This window comes from Carettochelys insculpta, chromosome 1, assembly GCF_033958435.1.
Source record: "Carettochelys insculpta isolate YL-2023 chromosome 1, ASM3395843v1, whole genome shotgun sequence".
Taxonomy (NCBI): Eukaryota; Metazoa; Chordata; order Testudines; family Carettochelyidae; genus Carettochelys; species Carettochelys insculpta.
In genome coordinates, this window is record NC_134137.1 from 279,687,737 (window position 1) to 279,701,364 (window position 13,628).

At 56.3% G+C, this 13,628-nt stretch overlaps 1 protein-coding gene across 3 annotated transcripts in view; it reads right to left on the reverse strand.

Annotated features, from left to right (window-relative positions):
- Nucleotides 1-13,628, reverse strand: part of RAC2 (Rac family small GTPase 2) — a 22,088-nt gene continuing 8,460 nt past the window's right edge. Inside the window, exons 1-7 of one of the 3 annotated variants that reach the window (XM_075008659.1) lie at nt 9,862-10,001; nt 6,392-6,463; nt 4,561-4,678; nt 3,250-3,312; nt 2,257-2,416; nt 924-1,060; nt 1-827 (exon numbers count right to left, since the gene is read on the reverse strand). In XM_075008659.1, coding sequence (XP_074864760.1) covers nt 930-1,060; nt 2,257-2,416; nt 3,250-3,312; nt 4,561-4,678; nt 6,392-6,463; nt 9,862-9,896 — 579 coding nt within the window. In that variant the 5' untranslated portion in view covers nt 9,897-10,001 and the 3' untranslated portion in view covers nt 1-827; nt 924-929. Of the gene's footprint in view, nt 1,061-2,256; nt 2,417-3,249; nt 3,313-4,560; nt 4,679-6,391; nt 6,464-9,861; nt 10,002-13,628 lie in introns of those variants that run through there. The other 2 variants (XM_075008653.1, XM_075008667.1) reach the window with 2 other exon arrangements.

Below are 13,628 nucleotides of genomic sequence, written 5' to 3' on the forward strand. Positions count from 1 at the left end.
AGGTACAGTCGGTTTATTAACTCTCATTCCCTATTTGGAACTGGACAGGAAGGGGGGAAGGTTGTGCAAATGGACGTGCTAGCACTACAGATTCACACTGGTCCGTCTAGGCAGCAGAAACAAACAAGGGCCATGACCACCAAGCGATACCAGCCCCAGGTGCTGAAACCTTCAACCTCAGCGGTGTCGGCAGAGCCCAGCATCAGCAGTGAGCCGGGAGGTGGGGCTGGTAGCTGTGTCCAGGACAAGAGGAGGCAGGTTGTGAAGCCAACTTGGCCTCTTCCAGCCTGGACTCCTCACCTCAGGCAGCCATCCAGCCCAGCCCAGCTCAGCTGTGGCGTGAGGCGGGAAGAATGCCTTTTCTCTCCTTCACCTGGCCTGCTGCTGTCTCCTCTCCCTGGCCACTCTGTGCCCCTCCTGCCGCCCTGTGGCTGTGGGGAGGGGGAAGAGCAGGGGAAGCAATGTGAAGGAGGAGGTGAGGCAGCAGCTGCCTGGTGATGGGCAATGACAAAGCAGCCCCTCGTGGCCAAGCAGGAAAAATGCAAGGGGAGGGGCTTTCTGCAGTTTTCTGTGCGTTGAGTTGATTTTTAAGGGCAGGGACTTAAGTGCCACAACCCTCCATGACAAGTTGCCCCAGCCTCCAGGGCAGCACTGAGCTACCAGGTCAGAGGCAGGTTTTGGGGTCCCAACGGGGGAAGCCGGCAGCAGCAACCTCTCTTCAGGGTAGAATCAGGAAGTCCAGGAGGAGAGTGGCATGGCAGCAAGGGGAGTCCTCCAAGGGGGTCTTTCTTCAGGGCAGAGGGCTCCTCCCCAGAGGGATCAGGGTCCTTTCAAGGGAGAGAAGGGGCGAGGGGATCCCAGCAGAGCTGAATCCCCTTTGTGCCGACAGCCTGGGGGCTGGAGGGGAAGGGGGCCCTTCTCACCTAGCCCTACAGGAGGCTGCACCCCCGTTTTTTCGGTCTGGTAGGTTGGGGGCAGAGAACCGCTCGGATCGCCTCGTCGAACACCGTTTTCAGGCCGCGCTGCGTCAGCGCCGAGCACTCGAGGTATTTCACAGAATCTGCCGGGGGGGAAAACACAGCGCCATCACGGGGGAGGAAAAGGGGGTGGATCCAGGCTGTCCCCACCCCAGCCCTGCAACTGTGAAGGTCCTCCTGCAGAAGAGACACCATTGATGAAGAAATCTTGGGGGGCCACTGCCAGCCAGAATAGCTGCGTCTCTCTGGCTCTGTCTGTCTGCTCTGGCCCTCCTCACAGCAGAGGCTGAGCGCCTCAGTCTGTGACCTGTCAACCCCTGTGCAGCAGGGCAGCGTTCCTAGGCCCATTTTTCAGGGGAGACCCCTGAGGTGCAGAGGTGCATGGCCCCAGCCCTGCCACAGCTGCTTCACGGCCATGGGAGGCAGACTTGATGGCTCCCCAGCCCCAGTCGGGCTGTCAAGATATGGGTCCAGGCTGGCGGAGCTTTGAGAGGGGGTGGTGAGAGTGCCGTGTGGTGAGCAGGCGTTAGCTGGGGGTGAGTGCTTGTGGTTAGCCCCCTCTTCTGTGAAAGGTCAGCTGAAAACATCTAATGTCTCCCTAGCCTGTGCCTCTGCATCTCCCCCCTTCATCTCACGTAGCCGTGTCTCAGGCTTAGGGCGAGGAAGCTGTACGGTACAGCAGAGAGAGACGGACACTCAGATCTGAACAAAACAGGGTGGGGCAGAGCTACCATCTTCCCCGAGTCACTTGCACAAACTCCACAGCACGGGGGCAGGAAGAGGAAGCAGCGGTTGGGTCTCTCTGCGACGAGTTAAAGACTTCCTTGTCCCTCCTACATCCGGACTTGGGGAGGAGGGTGCTGGCTACAGAGCGGCTGTGGCTTTCACAGCAAAGCCTGACCAGCTCGGAGAGGCGGGGGAGGGACAGCTCAGGGCGGGAGTATGGGTTGGCGAGAGATCCTGGCTGGAAAAGGGTGGAAGACAATACCCTGAGGGTGGGACTCCCTGACAAAGGGTGTCATGAAAAGAAAAGCCTGGGCCTGCCCTCCCTGAATCCCCGGCGCCTTGCTCTGGCATACACCCCTTGGCATTTCTTCCACACTCCCTCAGAGGTAGGCCTGGGAGCTGCTCCCACCACAGCTGCCTGGGATCCAGCCCATGTTGCCCATCTCCTCCCAGGCCCTGCCCAGGAAGCACACGCCAGGCTGGCGGAGGGCACACAACCCCTGTCATCTCCCCCCGTGGTGTCAGCGTGTTGCCGGTCTGGCCTTTCCCCTACCTATCTCCTTGGCCAGCGCGAGGCCCTGTGGGTACGTGATGGGCGACAACTTCTTCTCCTTCAGCTTCTCGATCGTATCCTTGTCATCGCGCAGATCCAGCTTGGTGCCCACGAGGATGATAGGGGTGCTGGGGCAGTGGTGTCGCACCTCAGGGAACCACTACGGGCAGGTTGAGAGCCGGGGCAGGGAGGAACGAGAGAAAGACACACGCCCACACACCGAATAAATCCAGCTGCCACTGTTTCCTCCCGCCCTCTCCTGCTTGACAGTCTAGCCACCTGCAGGCCAGACGCCATCCAGCTCCCTGGTGGGATCCAGAGGCAACGCCCCAACACGGGAGCTCACAGTGGGACTTCCTTCCCCGCCCTGGGCTGACACGTCAGAATGATGAAGGGCACGTGCTACACAAAAGCCTCAGGTTGTGGCCTCAGCTGCCTCCCGTCCCTTTCCGGGGCAGCTGAAAGTTGTCGGGGGGAAACACCCTGTTGGTCTCCCCCATAAACTGAACATGGGGGGAATAGATCCTCATGCCCCATAAATTACCCAGGCACAAGAGCCGTGCTGAGCTGTCCTTGGCTGAAAGGTGCCCTCTGAACACGCAGGCTGTGTGTGTGGGGGCGGGGGGTGCGAGGCACCCCAGTGGGAACAGAGAAGAGCGTCTTGCCTGCTCTCATGTCCTGGAGCAACCCAGTTGGTGGGCCCTACAATCTAGCCTGTTTTGTTCATTAATCTCTCTTAGGCTGACCCGGAGGCTGCGGGAGGCCAATATTCTAGCTACTCTTGAGAGAGGCACAAAGGAAAACCAGCTCTCAGGCTCCAGATAATCCATCAGCTGTTACCGCCCACGCTCACGGCCCAAGTGCAGCTTTTTCAAGGCCACTGCGCGTTCACACACTGGCTCCCGCTGGCTCCTGGAGCTGTGCAGGGCAAGTCGGACAGGCCCCTTCTGCCTCTGTAGAGAGGTACCTGCAGGCCACTCGCGATGACCTTACCTTGGCGCGGACGTTTTCGTAAGAGGCCGGGCTGACCAGAGAGAAGCAGATCAGGAAGACGTCCTGTGGGCACACAGCAGCATTGTGGGGTTAGGTTGTGTGAGGCGGGCCCCTGCCAGTACCATGCTGGAGCATTCTGCCCAGGCTCGGAGAGGGGCAGGCTGGTGAAAGGTGCTGGAGTGACAGCGCTGGGGGGTCCAGCTCTCTTGTCATCCGCCCCTCCGGAAAAAAATACAGCACTGTGCACTTTCCCTCCGCGCCTCCCAGTCTGCACAGCTCGGCCCTGACCCCTGTGAGCCACTGCGGGGAAGAGAAGGTTGTTTGGTCTCCTGGCCCAGTCAGACCTTGGTAAAAGCTGAGAGTGTTAACAAGGGACCCAAACAATGGTAGATGTGGCAATGGAGCGTCTGTGAGGTGGACTCTTGCCCTGCTATGAAGTGGAATGACATTCCCTCGTTCATTCCCCCCACGCCCCAAACAACCATCCGATGGGGGCGGTTTTGATTTTTGCCCAGGTGGCGCCAGATTCAAACCAGTCACTATAAACGCAGAAGGGAGACCAGGTGGGTACTCGGGTGCTGAGAAGACACCTCTCTGGTGGCCCCATCAGAATTTAAATGTTAAAAAAACGTTAAAAAGAGCCAGAACAGGCCTTGCATTTCTAGCCCTTCCAAGCTGTGAAGCAAACCCATTCAACGTGAATGGAAGCAGGGCTGTCTTCTGACTCTGAATCTGATGCGTGCTAACTCTGGAACCTACTGATGGCCCTAATGAACATAATTAGCTATTTCTCTGCTGATTGTTTGAGCAGCCGCATCCAGCTGTTCTGTGACTGTGGATGGAGTGTGAGCCGTGCACCCCCATCCCACCCTCCCTTGACCCGTCAGACCCTGTTTAAGGGTGAGAAGTTCTGTTGCATGGTCCCAGAACCCTCCAGGCTCACAGCAGGGACCCAAGGAGACATCACAGCCTCCCTACCTCATTTGCAAATCCCCTCAGTCTTTCAGACCCAGGGAGAATCACTGTAGTGCTGAGTGATACCGTACGGTATGTAGATGGAGCTCCAAAATATTCCCCATGTTTCCCTCATCCTTTTGGACTGACCCCTGGATTCAGAGCAGACAAATAAGGGGGGTGGGGTCTGCAGAAGCTGGTGAGCTCTCAGAAAGGGGCAACTTCAGAGAGGACCCCTAGCTCCATCACAGGCCAACAGCAGGTCCCACTCCTCCAGCACAGGAAGGAGATGTCGCCAAGGGAACACGCCCTGGATGCAACGAGTGGGGCGGAAGGGCAGAATAAGGAGCGACCCACCGTCTGTGGATAGGAGAGGGGCCTCAACCGGTCATAGTCCTCCTGCCCAGCTGTATCCCACAGCCCCAGGTTTACAGGCTTGCTGTCCACCATCACGTTGGCAGAATAGTTATCGAACCTGCAATGCACAGAGAGGGAGTTGGGAGAAGAGCACTGAGGGGCACGAGGCCATGCCACCGGCCACCTCCGCCTCACGTACCTGGTGGGGGGGGACACAGACACACCCCTGTAGTGCTCCAGAGCTGCAGGCTCACCATGCGCCTACACCCATCCCGCAGAAACCCCCCTCCCATAGCCCACATTCCTTCCCGACTCCAGCCTCTCCCATTGCCTTTGGGGCACCATCCCGCCTGTGAACCGCAACCTCTTCCTTCCCAGGAAGCTCCCCTTCCCGAGCCCTCTGCTCTGTGCTCTCCAAGCCGTCATCTGCACCCTTTTGTTTAGGAGCCAGATTGCCCTCTTAAGCCTTCCCTGTGCCACTCAGGACCGTGCAGCCTGCCAGGCCCCCATGGATTTAGTCAAGCGGACGCCGAGGTTTGCTCCCCTTCTCTTACGAAATGTGCTGTGGTAGCTCCAGTGCCTGCAGCCAGTGAGGCTCCCATGTTTTGGGGCAGAGCAGCCCCCGGCAGCGTGCTGGGACACAGGCTCGCTGACGGCTCAGACGACAGTGCCATCCGCGCAGGTGCTTCCTGTCGGCCTCCCGCCCCGAATGCGAGTTTTAGTTTTCCGTACATAGAGAGCAAACAGAAGCTCTCAGGTTAAAGAGAAGGGAAGGAGCCAAAGGAGAGTCCGCGTGAGGGAGCGCACAGCGCGCAGCTCTCCTCTGGGACAGGCTGCCTCAACTCAGGGCACAAAATGGCTGCTCTCTCCGGACACAGGGCAGGGGTCCTAGATACAAACCAGCAGGTCCAAGGCATTGCACGGCCATCCACACCGCAGCCTCTGGCATACAGGCAGTGACAGCACCGCAGCACCAGCTGGCTGCCAAGAAGACCGGCATCCCATGGCCAAAAGCTTGGCGTAAACGGACCCTGCCAATGGCCAGGGTTTCAGGTGCTGCCAGCCCAGTCTGCACAGGGATTTATCTCCAGCTTCCCAGGATGCTTCGCTTTGCTACTGTGTTATAAAAGCAACAGGCACCTGTCTCTTCCAGGGAGCAGGAAGTTAAGGGCCAGATTCTGACACTCTTCCCCCCTCCCACACAGGTGGAGGGGTCCCAGTGACTTCAGTGGGACTTCTGGTGCAGTGAGGTTCTCGTCACTGCGAACGAGGGCATGTGCTCACATACACGCCAGGGGTGCCCAGGGAGAGGGACATCAGCTTGCTCTGGGCCTAATCAAGAGCTGTAGCGACCTGCCCTTGGGGCCATCCTAAATCGCACCCCTACTTCAGTGACCCATGGGAGTTTGCAATGGTGCAGATCTGTCCTGGCCTTGCGCCTGCCTGCCTGGACACACTCCTCATCTCCTCTGCCCTGAGCCTACAGCCAGGGCTGCACCTGAGGAAGCGGAGTTGGTTCGGTGCCAGGTTTGACATCCCCTGTGGCAGGCTTATGTCTGCCTTGAGGTCCCTTTGGCTCAGGCTTGCTGGTGCAAAGGGGCCATGGGGCTGCGATGAAGTAGCCCCTGGCCTATTTCGCGGCTGGCCACCTGAAGGCTGGGATTAGCCAGATGCCAGCCAGCCCCAGGGCCTTCACGCCAATTAGCTTTCTAGTGTGGAAATTTGACACAGAACTGTGGGTGCAGACGGCTGATCCTCCCAAAGGCTGTGCCCCTCTGCCCTCTCGCTTGCTCTCCTCCTGGCCCCCCAGCCCTGGTTGCCGGATACTCACACAGTGGGGATGTATTCGCCTGGGAAGGCATTGGTGGTATAGCTGATGAGGAGACAGGTTTTACCCACGGCTCTGAAAGAGACAGAAAACACACAGTGACAAAGTGAGGTGTGTGAGGGTTTGATTCCCTTGGCTGGGTTGCATGTGCTTCCTGATGCCTTTAGTAAACCAAGGTGGGTGCCTCAGTTTCCCTAGGAACAGCATCAGTGCATAGTGGTAATGGGGGTTTCAGTGTGATGACTTCTCACATGTAGACAATGGGCCTCCAGGCTCTTTGTAACTTAGGCAGCCAGGTGACACCTTTCTTCCCCAGGGAACAGGACAAAGGATGGAGAACGGGCCTGGCTGGTTTGAACTGGAATTGAGCTGTTGAGTCTCGTCTGGCTGGAGAGGGAGGAAGGATGGCCAGGGCCCTGGCTCCGGGACCATCCTCTGGGCCCCCTCTCCCCAAGACGGATTGTACTGACTGCTCCTGTTTCTGTGCTGACACATCTGTTCTACGCTGTGTCCCTGTCGACTAATAAACCTTCTCTTCTACCTGCCGAGCGAGAGTCACATCTGGCTGTGGATGGGGTGCAATCCTCCCCTCCGTGGCACACACCCAAGATCTGTTACTGTGAGTCTTGCTGGGGAATATCAGCATCCCCCGCCCTGGCCAGGAAGCCAGACATAGCAGAGGGCTGGGGAAGACCAGAGAATCCAGATTCCCAGCCCCAGTCACTACACAGCCAGGTTAGAGTGCAAGAAGGAGAGGGAAGGAGAAAAAATGTTACCTTGTTACAGTGTTCTAGTGCCTCCTAGCCTGAGGGTTAAGGCATTTTATAGTCCTTACACAGCAATCACTCCGCTGAAATGCAGCCCCTCTGGGGTGGAGCACAGCAGCTGTTTCTCAACAAAGAATTTCCCACAGGAAGTGGCGGGATGTATGCATCTCTTTCAGAGAGCAGTGGCAATGCAGGGTAACAGCCTACAGCTGCCCGGATGCCAGCCCCAACAAGACAGCACCCTCTTATACCACACAGCAGCAGTGCTGAGTAAAGGACACCTTACGCTGTCCATGCCATGTTGGCTTTCCTGGGCCTACCTACCCAGAGTCATTACACACTCCGTCCAGCTGAAACGGCCCTCACTGGCTGGGCTGTCGGCAGCGAGGCTGCTTTACGCAAGCAGCCAAAGCTCTCTCCCACTTAAGCGTTAAGGCCAGAAGAAGCCACCAGCTCATCTAGCCTGACTTCCTGTATATGGGGGTATGTCAACACCGCAACTAGACACCTGCGGCTGGCCCCTGCCAGGCTCACAGAGCCGGATTGTTTCGTTGCTGTGCAGACTTCCGGGCTTAGGCAGGAACCCCTAAAGCCTTACGAAGGGCTCGGACCACTGAGCTCTGGCCTGTGTGGGAGAAGTCATGCTCTCTGTGTCCAGAAATGCCACTGGGACCTGAGACACCATCCCTGGGTGTTGGCGTTTCCTGTCCAAAACAAAAAGGGTTCTGTGGGGGGCCAGGCAACCAACTGAGAAGGAAAAAAAGAGCTTAAAGAGAGGGAAAGGACTCACAGCCAAGACAAACAAGGGAAAGATCAATGAACTGGCCTTTACCATCTTGACCTTCCTGGGTGACTTAGGGGAAGTCACACAACTTAGGGGAAGTCACACAACTTAGGGGGAGTCACACAACTTTACAGTGCCTCAGTCTCCCCATCTGTAGAGATAATGGAGATAACGAGAGTGACCTGCCTCCCAGGCGGGTGGCAGCATCTTAAAGCCTTGTGAGGAGCTGATGAGAAATCAGGTGTGATTATTAGGCAGGGGAGACGGGTGGGCTTGCTCTCACCACACACAACACGTTAGTCTCACCCCCAAAGTCTCCTGTGGGGGGCTTTCTTCCCAGCTCCTAGTGACTGTACTCTGCCAGGTGGCCAGGGGGCAAGAGCGAGCATGGGTGAGTCACAGATTCACAGCCCCCACTGCTGCGTTGTGAAGACTCAGGAGGAACCGGAGTGGCTGTACGTGGCCACACACATTTCTGTCCTTCTACCTTTCGCTTCTCCTTTTCCTCAATCCCTCCCTCACCTGACTCTCTCCCCCCACCCTCTCAGCAGAGGTGGGTGGGGGGCAGCTCTCCAGAGGGGAGGGGAAGCAGAGCTGTGAGCAAGGCTGTGGGGTTGATGGGGTTAGAGGAGGAAGCAATGGAACTAGCAGTTCTGGAGGACGGCTCGTGTGCTGGGGGCTGAGTACGGAGAGGGACCTGGGACTAGCAGAGCTCGGGGGAGTTTGTAGGGGCAGCAGTAATGCAGGGGGCTCAGGCTGGTAGAGTTATAGGGCAGAGCACTGCTGTGGTGTTGGAGGGGTGAGAGGTTCTGGAGGCAGCCGTGGGGTTAGTCCCAGAGTGTTTCCTGGGTACGTTGTTTCAGGCAAGGCTCTGTAGCCCTCAATTTCTGGTCTTTACGGTACTTTCCTGACACATACTAACATTTGTCTGGGGTTTGTGCTGTATTTCTTTGGCCCTCCCCCACCCTCGCCGCCTGCCCCGGCCTCCGAGGTGCTTTCTATAATTTAATCGCTTGTTTGCAAAGTTCCTCCTGGGGCCATTTAGCAGGAGGAAGTGACTGAGGGGCACAGGGCCTCTGCCAACTCACTTCATCTGCTCCCGACAGCTACCCCAGATAAAAGCATCACCAGCTGCCAGCCTGCAACTGACTCTTGCAGTGCCAGACTCGGCAGGGGCCTCAAGAAGCTCCCTTGAGCCTCGGTGGCTTGTCTCCCAACTGCCCTGGGTACTGCCTTCAGGAAGCGGCCACTGGCGAAGGCCTCAGCAGGGCCAATTCCCCCCCGCCCCCGACAGCAGGGTGCATGCTGCCTAAGCAGTGGCTAAATCAGGCAACGCATAAGAGTGCACGCAGATGACCGGATTTCATTGCCTCATGCACCTGGGGCAGAAGGAGGACGTTGTGCCTCTTGGCAGCAAATATCTGCTGTGTCCCTCGGAGTCCCACTGACTGACCCCCTGGACAGCTCGTGTGGGTTCTGAGATCCACAGAAGGGCACTCATGGCACTAGCCCTGTGTGAGTCCTTCCCCTCCTCTCCCCTACCCCAGGGGGCGGGGTTGTGGTGTGGCCCAGGAGAACGGAAACCGCAATCTCCCCCACTGTGCCTTAAACCTGACTCCCCTTCTACCCTCAAGAGCTGCGGCAGGGCAAGCACTGTCGTGGTGACAGCTTGATCTAAGGGAGGTCGGTCAGATCTACACCTAGGTCATCGTTCAGCGGGGCCTTTCCACCTGCTCCGGAAAGTGCCCTTCCCCGACCCCGACATAATGCACAGCCCCTGGCGCAGGCTGCCTCCCGCACGACCCGCTGACAGGGAGAGCAAAAGCAGTTCAGAAGAAGGCGACGGCAAAGAAGGTGAAATTTCACCCAGATCCAACCTTCCCCCTTCTCGCCCTCACCTCCCCCAAAAGAAGGATACGTACCCATCTCCCACCACCACACACTTGATGGCCTGCATTTCTCGGGCCTCACAGAGGAGGGCGGCTCCTGGGGCAGGAGAAGACAGGCAGAGCTAAGGCTCTCAGGTGCCCCGAAGAAAGACTGTACAAATGCAATGTCAAACCTTGCAGGAAGGGAGCAGCAGATCGTGGGGAGGGAGGAAGTGGAAGACAAAAAGTTACTTAACTCTCCACGTCAGTCCCCCCTCCCTCAGCAGTCCAAGCCACTGCTAAAGGCGGGGCGTGCACGAACGCACGTTAGGGTTGCCAACTTTGTAACTGCTGGGAACCTACCACTTCTGCCCTGCTCCACCTCTTTTCCCCAAGCCCTGCCCCCACCCACCTCTTTCCACAAAGCTCTGCCCCAGCTCTCCCCAAAGCCCCAACCCCGTTCACAACCCTCCCCACTCCCTCCATTACTTGCTTTCCATGCCTCCCTCCAGCTCAATCCCACCTCTCCAGGGACTCACCCGCAGGGCCACACTGGAAGAAGCTGAAATGCAGCCTGCCTGCCTGAGCGTGGCGCTGCAGGGTTCAGGCCCCATAGTGAGTGGCCAGAGTTGGGGCAACCAGGACACAGCTGGCCAGTGTAATGAAAGGAGAAGGTTTATTTCCTGTAGCCATATGGTAAGACCTAAAGCCTATGTCAGGGATGGGCAACCGCCAACAGTGAGAGTAGCTTACAAAACAAACACAAAAACAAAACAAACAAATAACAAGCCGTCCTGGAGCACCTTAACAACTAACAATTTTATTTCTTAGGTGCAGAGCTTTTGCAATTGAGGTGGACTGAGGATGTGACTTCCTCCTTCTCAGCTAATGGCTGCTGCTCTTTCTCTTACCTCAAAATAACAGCCACTATTTCAAAATGACTTTGGCAGCATCTAAATGACACACGCACTATTCCAAAATAAATATGAAATAGCAGGTGCATTATTTCGATTCTGGTAAACCTCATTCCCTGAGTAATAACACCTAGGCTACGTCTACACGTGCCCCAAACTTCGAAATGGCCATGCAAATGGCCATTTCGAAGTTTACTAATGAAGCGCTGAAATGCATATTCAGCGCTTCATTAGCATGCGGGCGGCAGCGGCGCTTCGAAATTGACGAGCCTTGCAGCCGCGCGGCGCGTCCAGACGGGGCTCCTTTTCGAAAGGACGCCACCTTCTTCGAAGTCCCCTTATTCCCATGAGCTCACGGGAATAAGGGGACTTCGAAGTAGGTGGCGTGCTTTCGAAAAGGAGCCCCGTCTGGACGCGCCGCGCGGCGGCAAGGCTCGTCAATTTCGAAGCGCCGCTGCCGCCCGCATGCTAATGAAGCGCTGAATATGCATTTCGGCGCTTCATTAGTAAACTTCGAAATGGCCATTTGCATGGCCATTTCGAAGTTTGGGGCACGTGTAGACACAGCCCTATTTCCACATAGGCCATAATGGGCTCCAATGGTATTATTTTGAAACAGTGCTGTGGACCCCTGGAAATGCTATTTCAAAATAGTGTTATGGAGTCAGTTATGCTATTTCGAAAAAGCTGGGTGCTATTTCAAAATGCATTTTGTGTGTGGTTGGTTTATCTTGAAATAAGCAATTAATATAATATAATATAATATAATATAACATAATATAATATAATATAATATGTGAGGGGGTGACGCGATTTGAGAGGTCCTGCCACCGTGCAGAGGAGGAGAGGCGGAGAAGAAGAAAAGCGAATCAAAAATTGCCCCATGCCCCTTCAACAGCTACCAACCCCGGCCTTTTCTGTGATAAGATCTCTGGCTCCAGAATTAAGCTGATCAGCCATCAATGGACTCACAAATAGTAGGGTGATATGAAGACGTCCTAGTTGTTATTGAGTGATCACCAAGAATATAATATAATATAATATAATATAATATAATATAATAAATTTCAAAATAGGGCTGTCATGTAGCTGTAGCCTCAGTCTGAGACTATTTACACTGATATTGTTTAATATCAAGCTGTTAAGAAGACCATGTCCTAATAGCACCCAATATCACCAGATATAGAAACAGATTTTAAGATGGTTAAAGAAGTTTGATCTCATTCAGCCTGACCAGAAACTACTTACCAGTAGCTGGGGTTGTGAAATCCTCCTTTCTTAATTGTCCTATTGTTATGGTCCCCACTCCTCCATTGTTTGTCTGTGCACACGCACATTTCATAGAACTGAAAGGGACCTTGGGAGGTCATCAAGTCTGATCGCCATCTGCTATTTAATTGATGTTGCTAGGTGTAAATCAATATATTTGGTTAGACAATAGGCTAGGATTGGTTAGTAAAATTCAGAAAAATAATTGGTGAAATAGGCTTCAAGTTTCACTATATAAAAGGTGGTCTAAATGGAAGTTCTTTGGGAACCAACTCCAGGACACAGCCTGAAGATCGGAGCTGCGACGTAATCCTGTGCCAAGGCCACCGTGCAGTCACTGGAGTTCCCCAGAGGAACCTGATCGGCGTTCTCACTAATTTTGCCCACACCTAAGCGGAATGAATTTTGTTGTGTGCACTGATGTGGTGGTGGTATATGACGCATCGCCTCCATATTTGTGCACGTAACAGAAATCATTATCACAGGCGTGGGGCCAGCCGTTTCTGAGGATGGGAGGGAGCTCAGGGCTGGGGCTGAGGTTTGGGGTGCAGGGGTGGGAGGACTCCAGCTGCGGGTGTGGGCTCTGGGTTAGGGCTGAGGGTACAGGGCTGAGGGTTGAACCGGAGGGTTGGGATGCAAGGACTCTCGGGACAAAGGGATTGGGGTGCAGAAGGAGGCTGCAGGCCGGGGGTGGGACTGAGGGATTCTGAACACAGAAGAGGGCTGCAGATTGAAGCAGAGAGTTGGGCTGCAGGAGGGGGTGAAGGCTCTGGGATGGGCCCAGGGATGAGGGGCTGGGGATGCGAGAGGGGGCTCCAGATTTGGGGAGGGGCTCAGGGCTGGGATTGGGGTGCAGGGTCTGAGATGGGGGGTGGGCTTTGGGGTGGGACCAGGGGGAGGGTTTGGAGTGCAGGAGGTAGCTCCAGGCTGGGGGACTCAGGGCTGGACTAGAGGAGTGGGACTCAGGCGTATCTGGGCAGCTGCAGGGCAGTGGTGCTGAGCAGGCTGCCTGGTGCCTGCCTGTCTGGGGCAGTGCTCCATGGTGTGCAGAGCCCTGCGGTCCCCCTGCCTAGGAGCCAGACCTTCTATACTGGCCCCAGCACAGAGCTGCTGCTGCTGCTGCCTGCCGGGCCGGCAAGCAGCAGCAGCAGCTGTGGGGCCTGGGGGAAGGCATCTCTCCTGGCTGCAGCCAGGGACCCCTGTGCCGGGCTTCATGGGAAGGTGCGTGGGGGCAAAACTTAGTGGGAACGTAGGCCCTGAACCTGACTGGCCAACAGGAGAAGTCCCTCTGTCGTACCACACGTGGGCACTGTTGCGTGTAGGGTTGTGCAATGGCATATTGTCATGTGAGGCTCTCCCGCAGGTAAAAGCTCCCCCGCCAACCTGCGGCGCCAGAGCCCTAGAAACGGGTGGGGGCAAGAGCCCTAGACTAGAGTGCGTGAACGACAGAGTTTTGTGCAGGCAGTGGCAGAAGGAGGGGCAGACAGGTTCTCCCCCCTCGCCCCCACCGCCAGGCAGCACATTCCTCTCAGAGCCCAAGCTGGAAGCCAGCCACCGCTCTCTGTCTGCAGCTCCTCCGGGTGGCTCCAGCCTCAGGGGCTGCTTTCTCCAGCCCCCTCTTCCCTCCCTCGGGTGGAG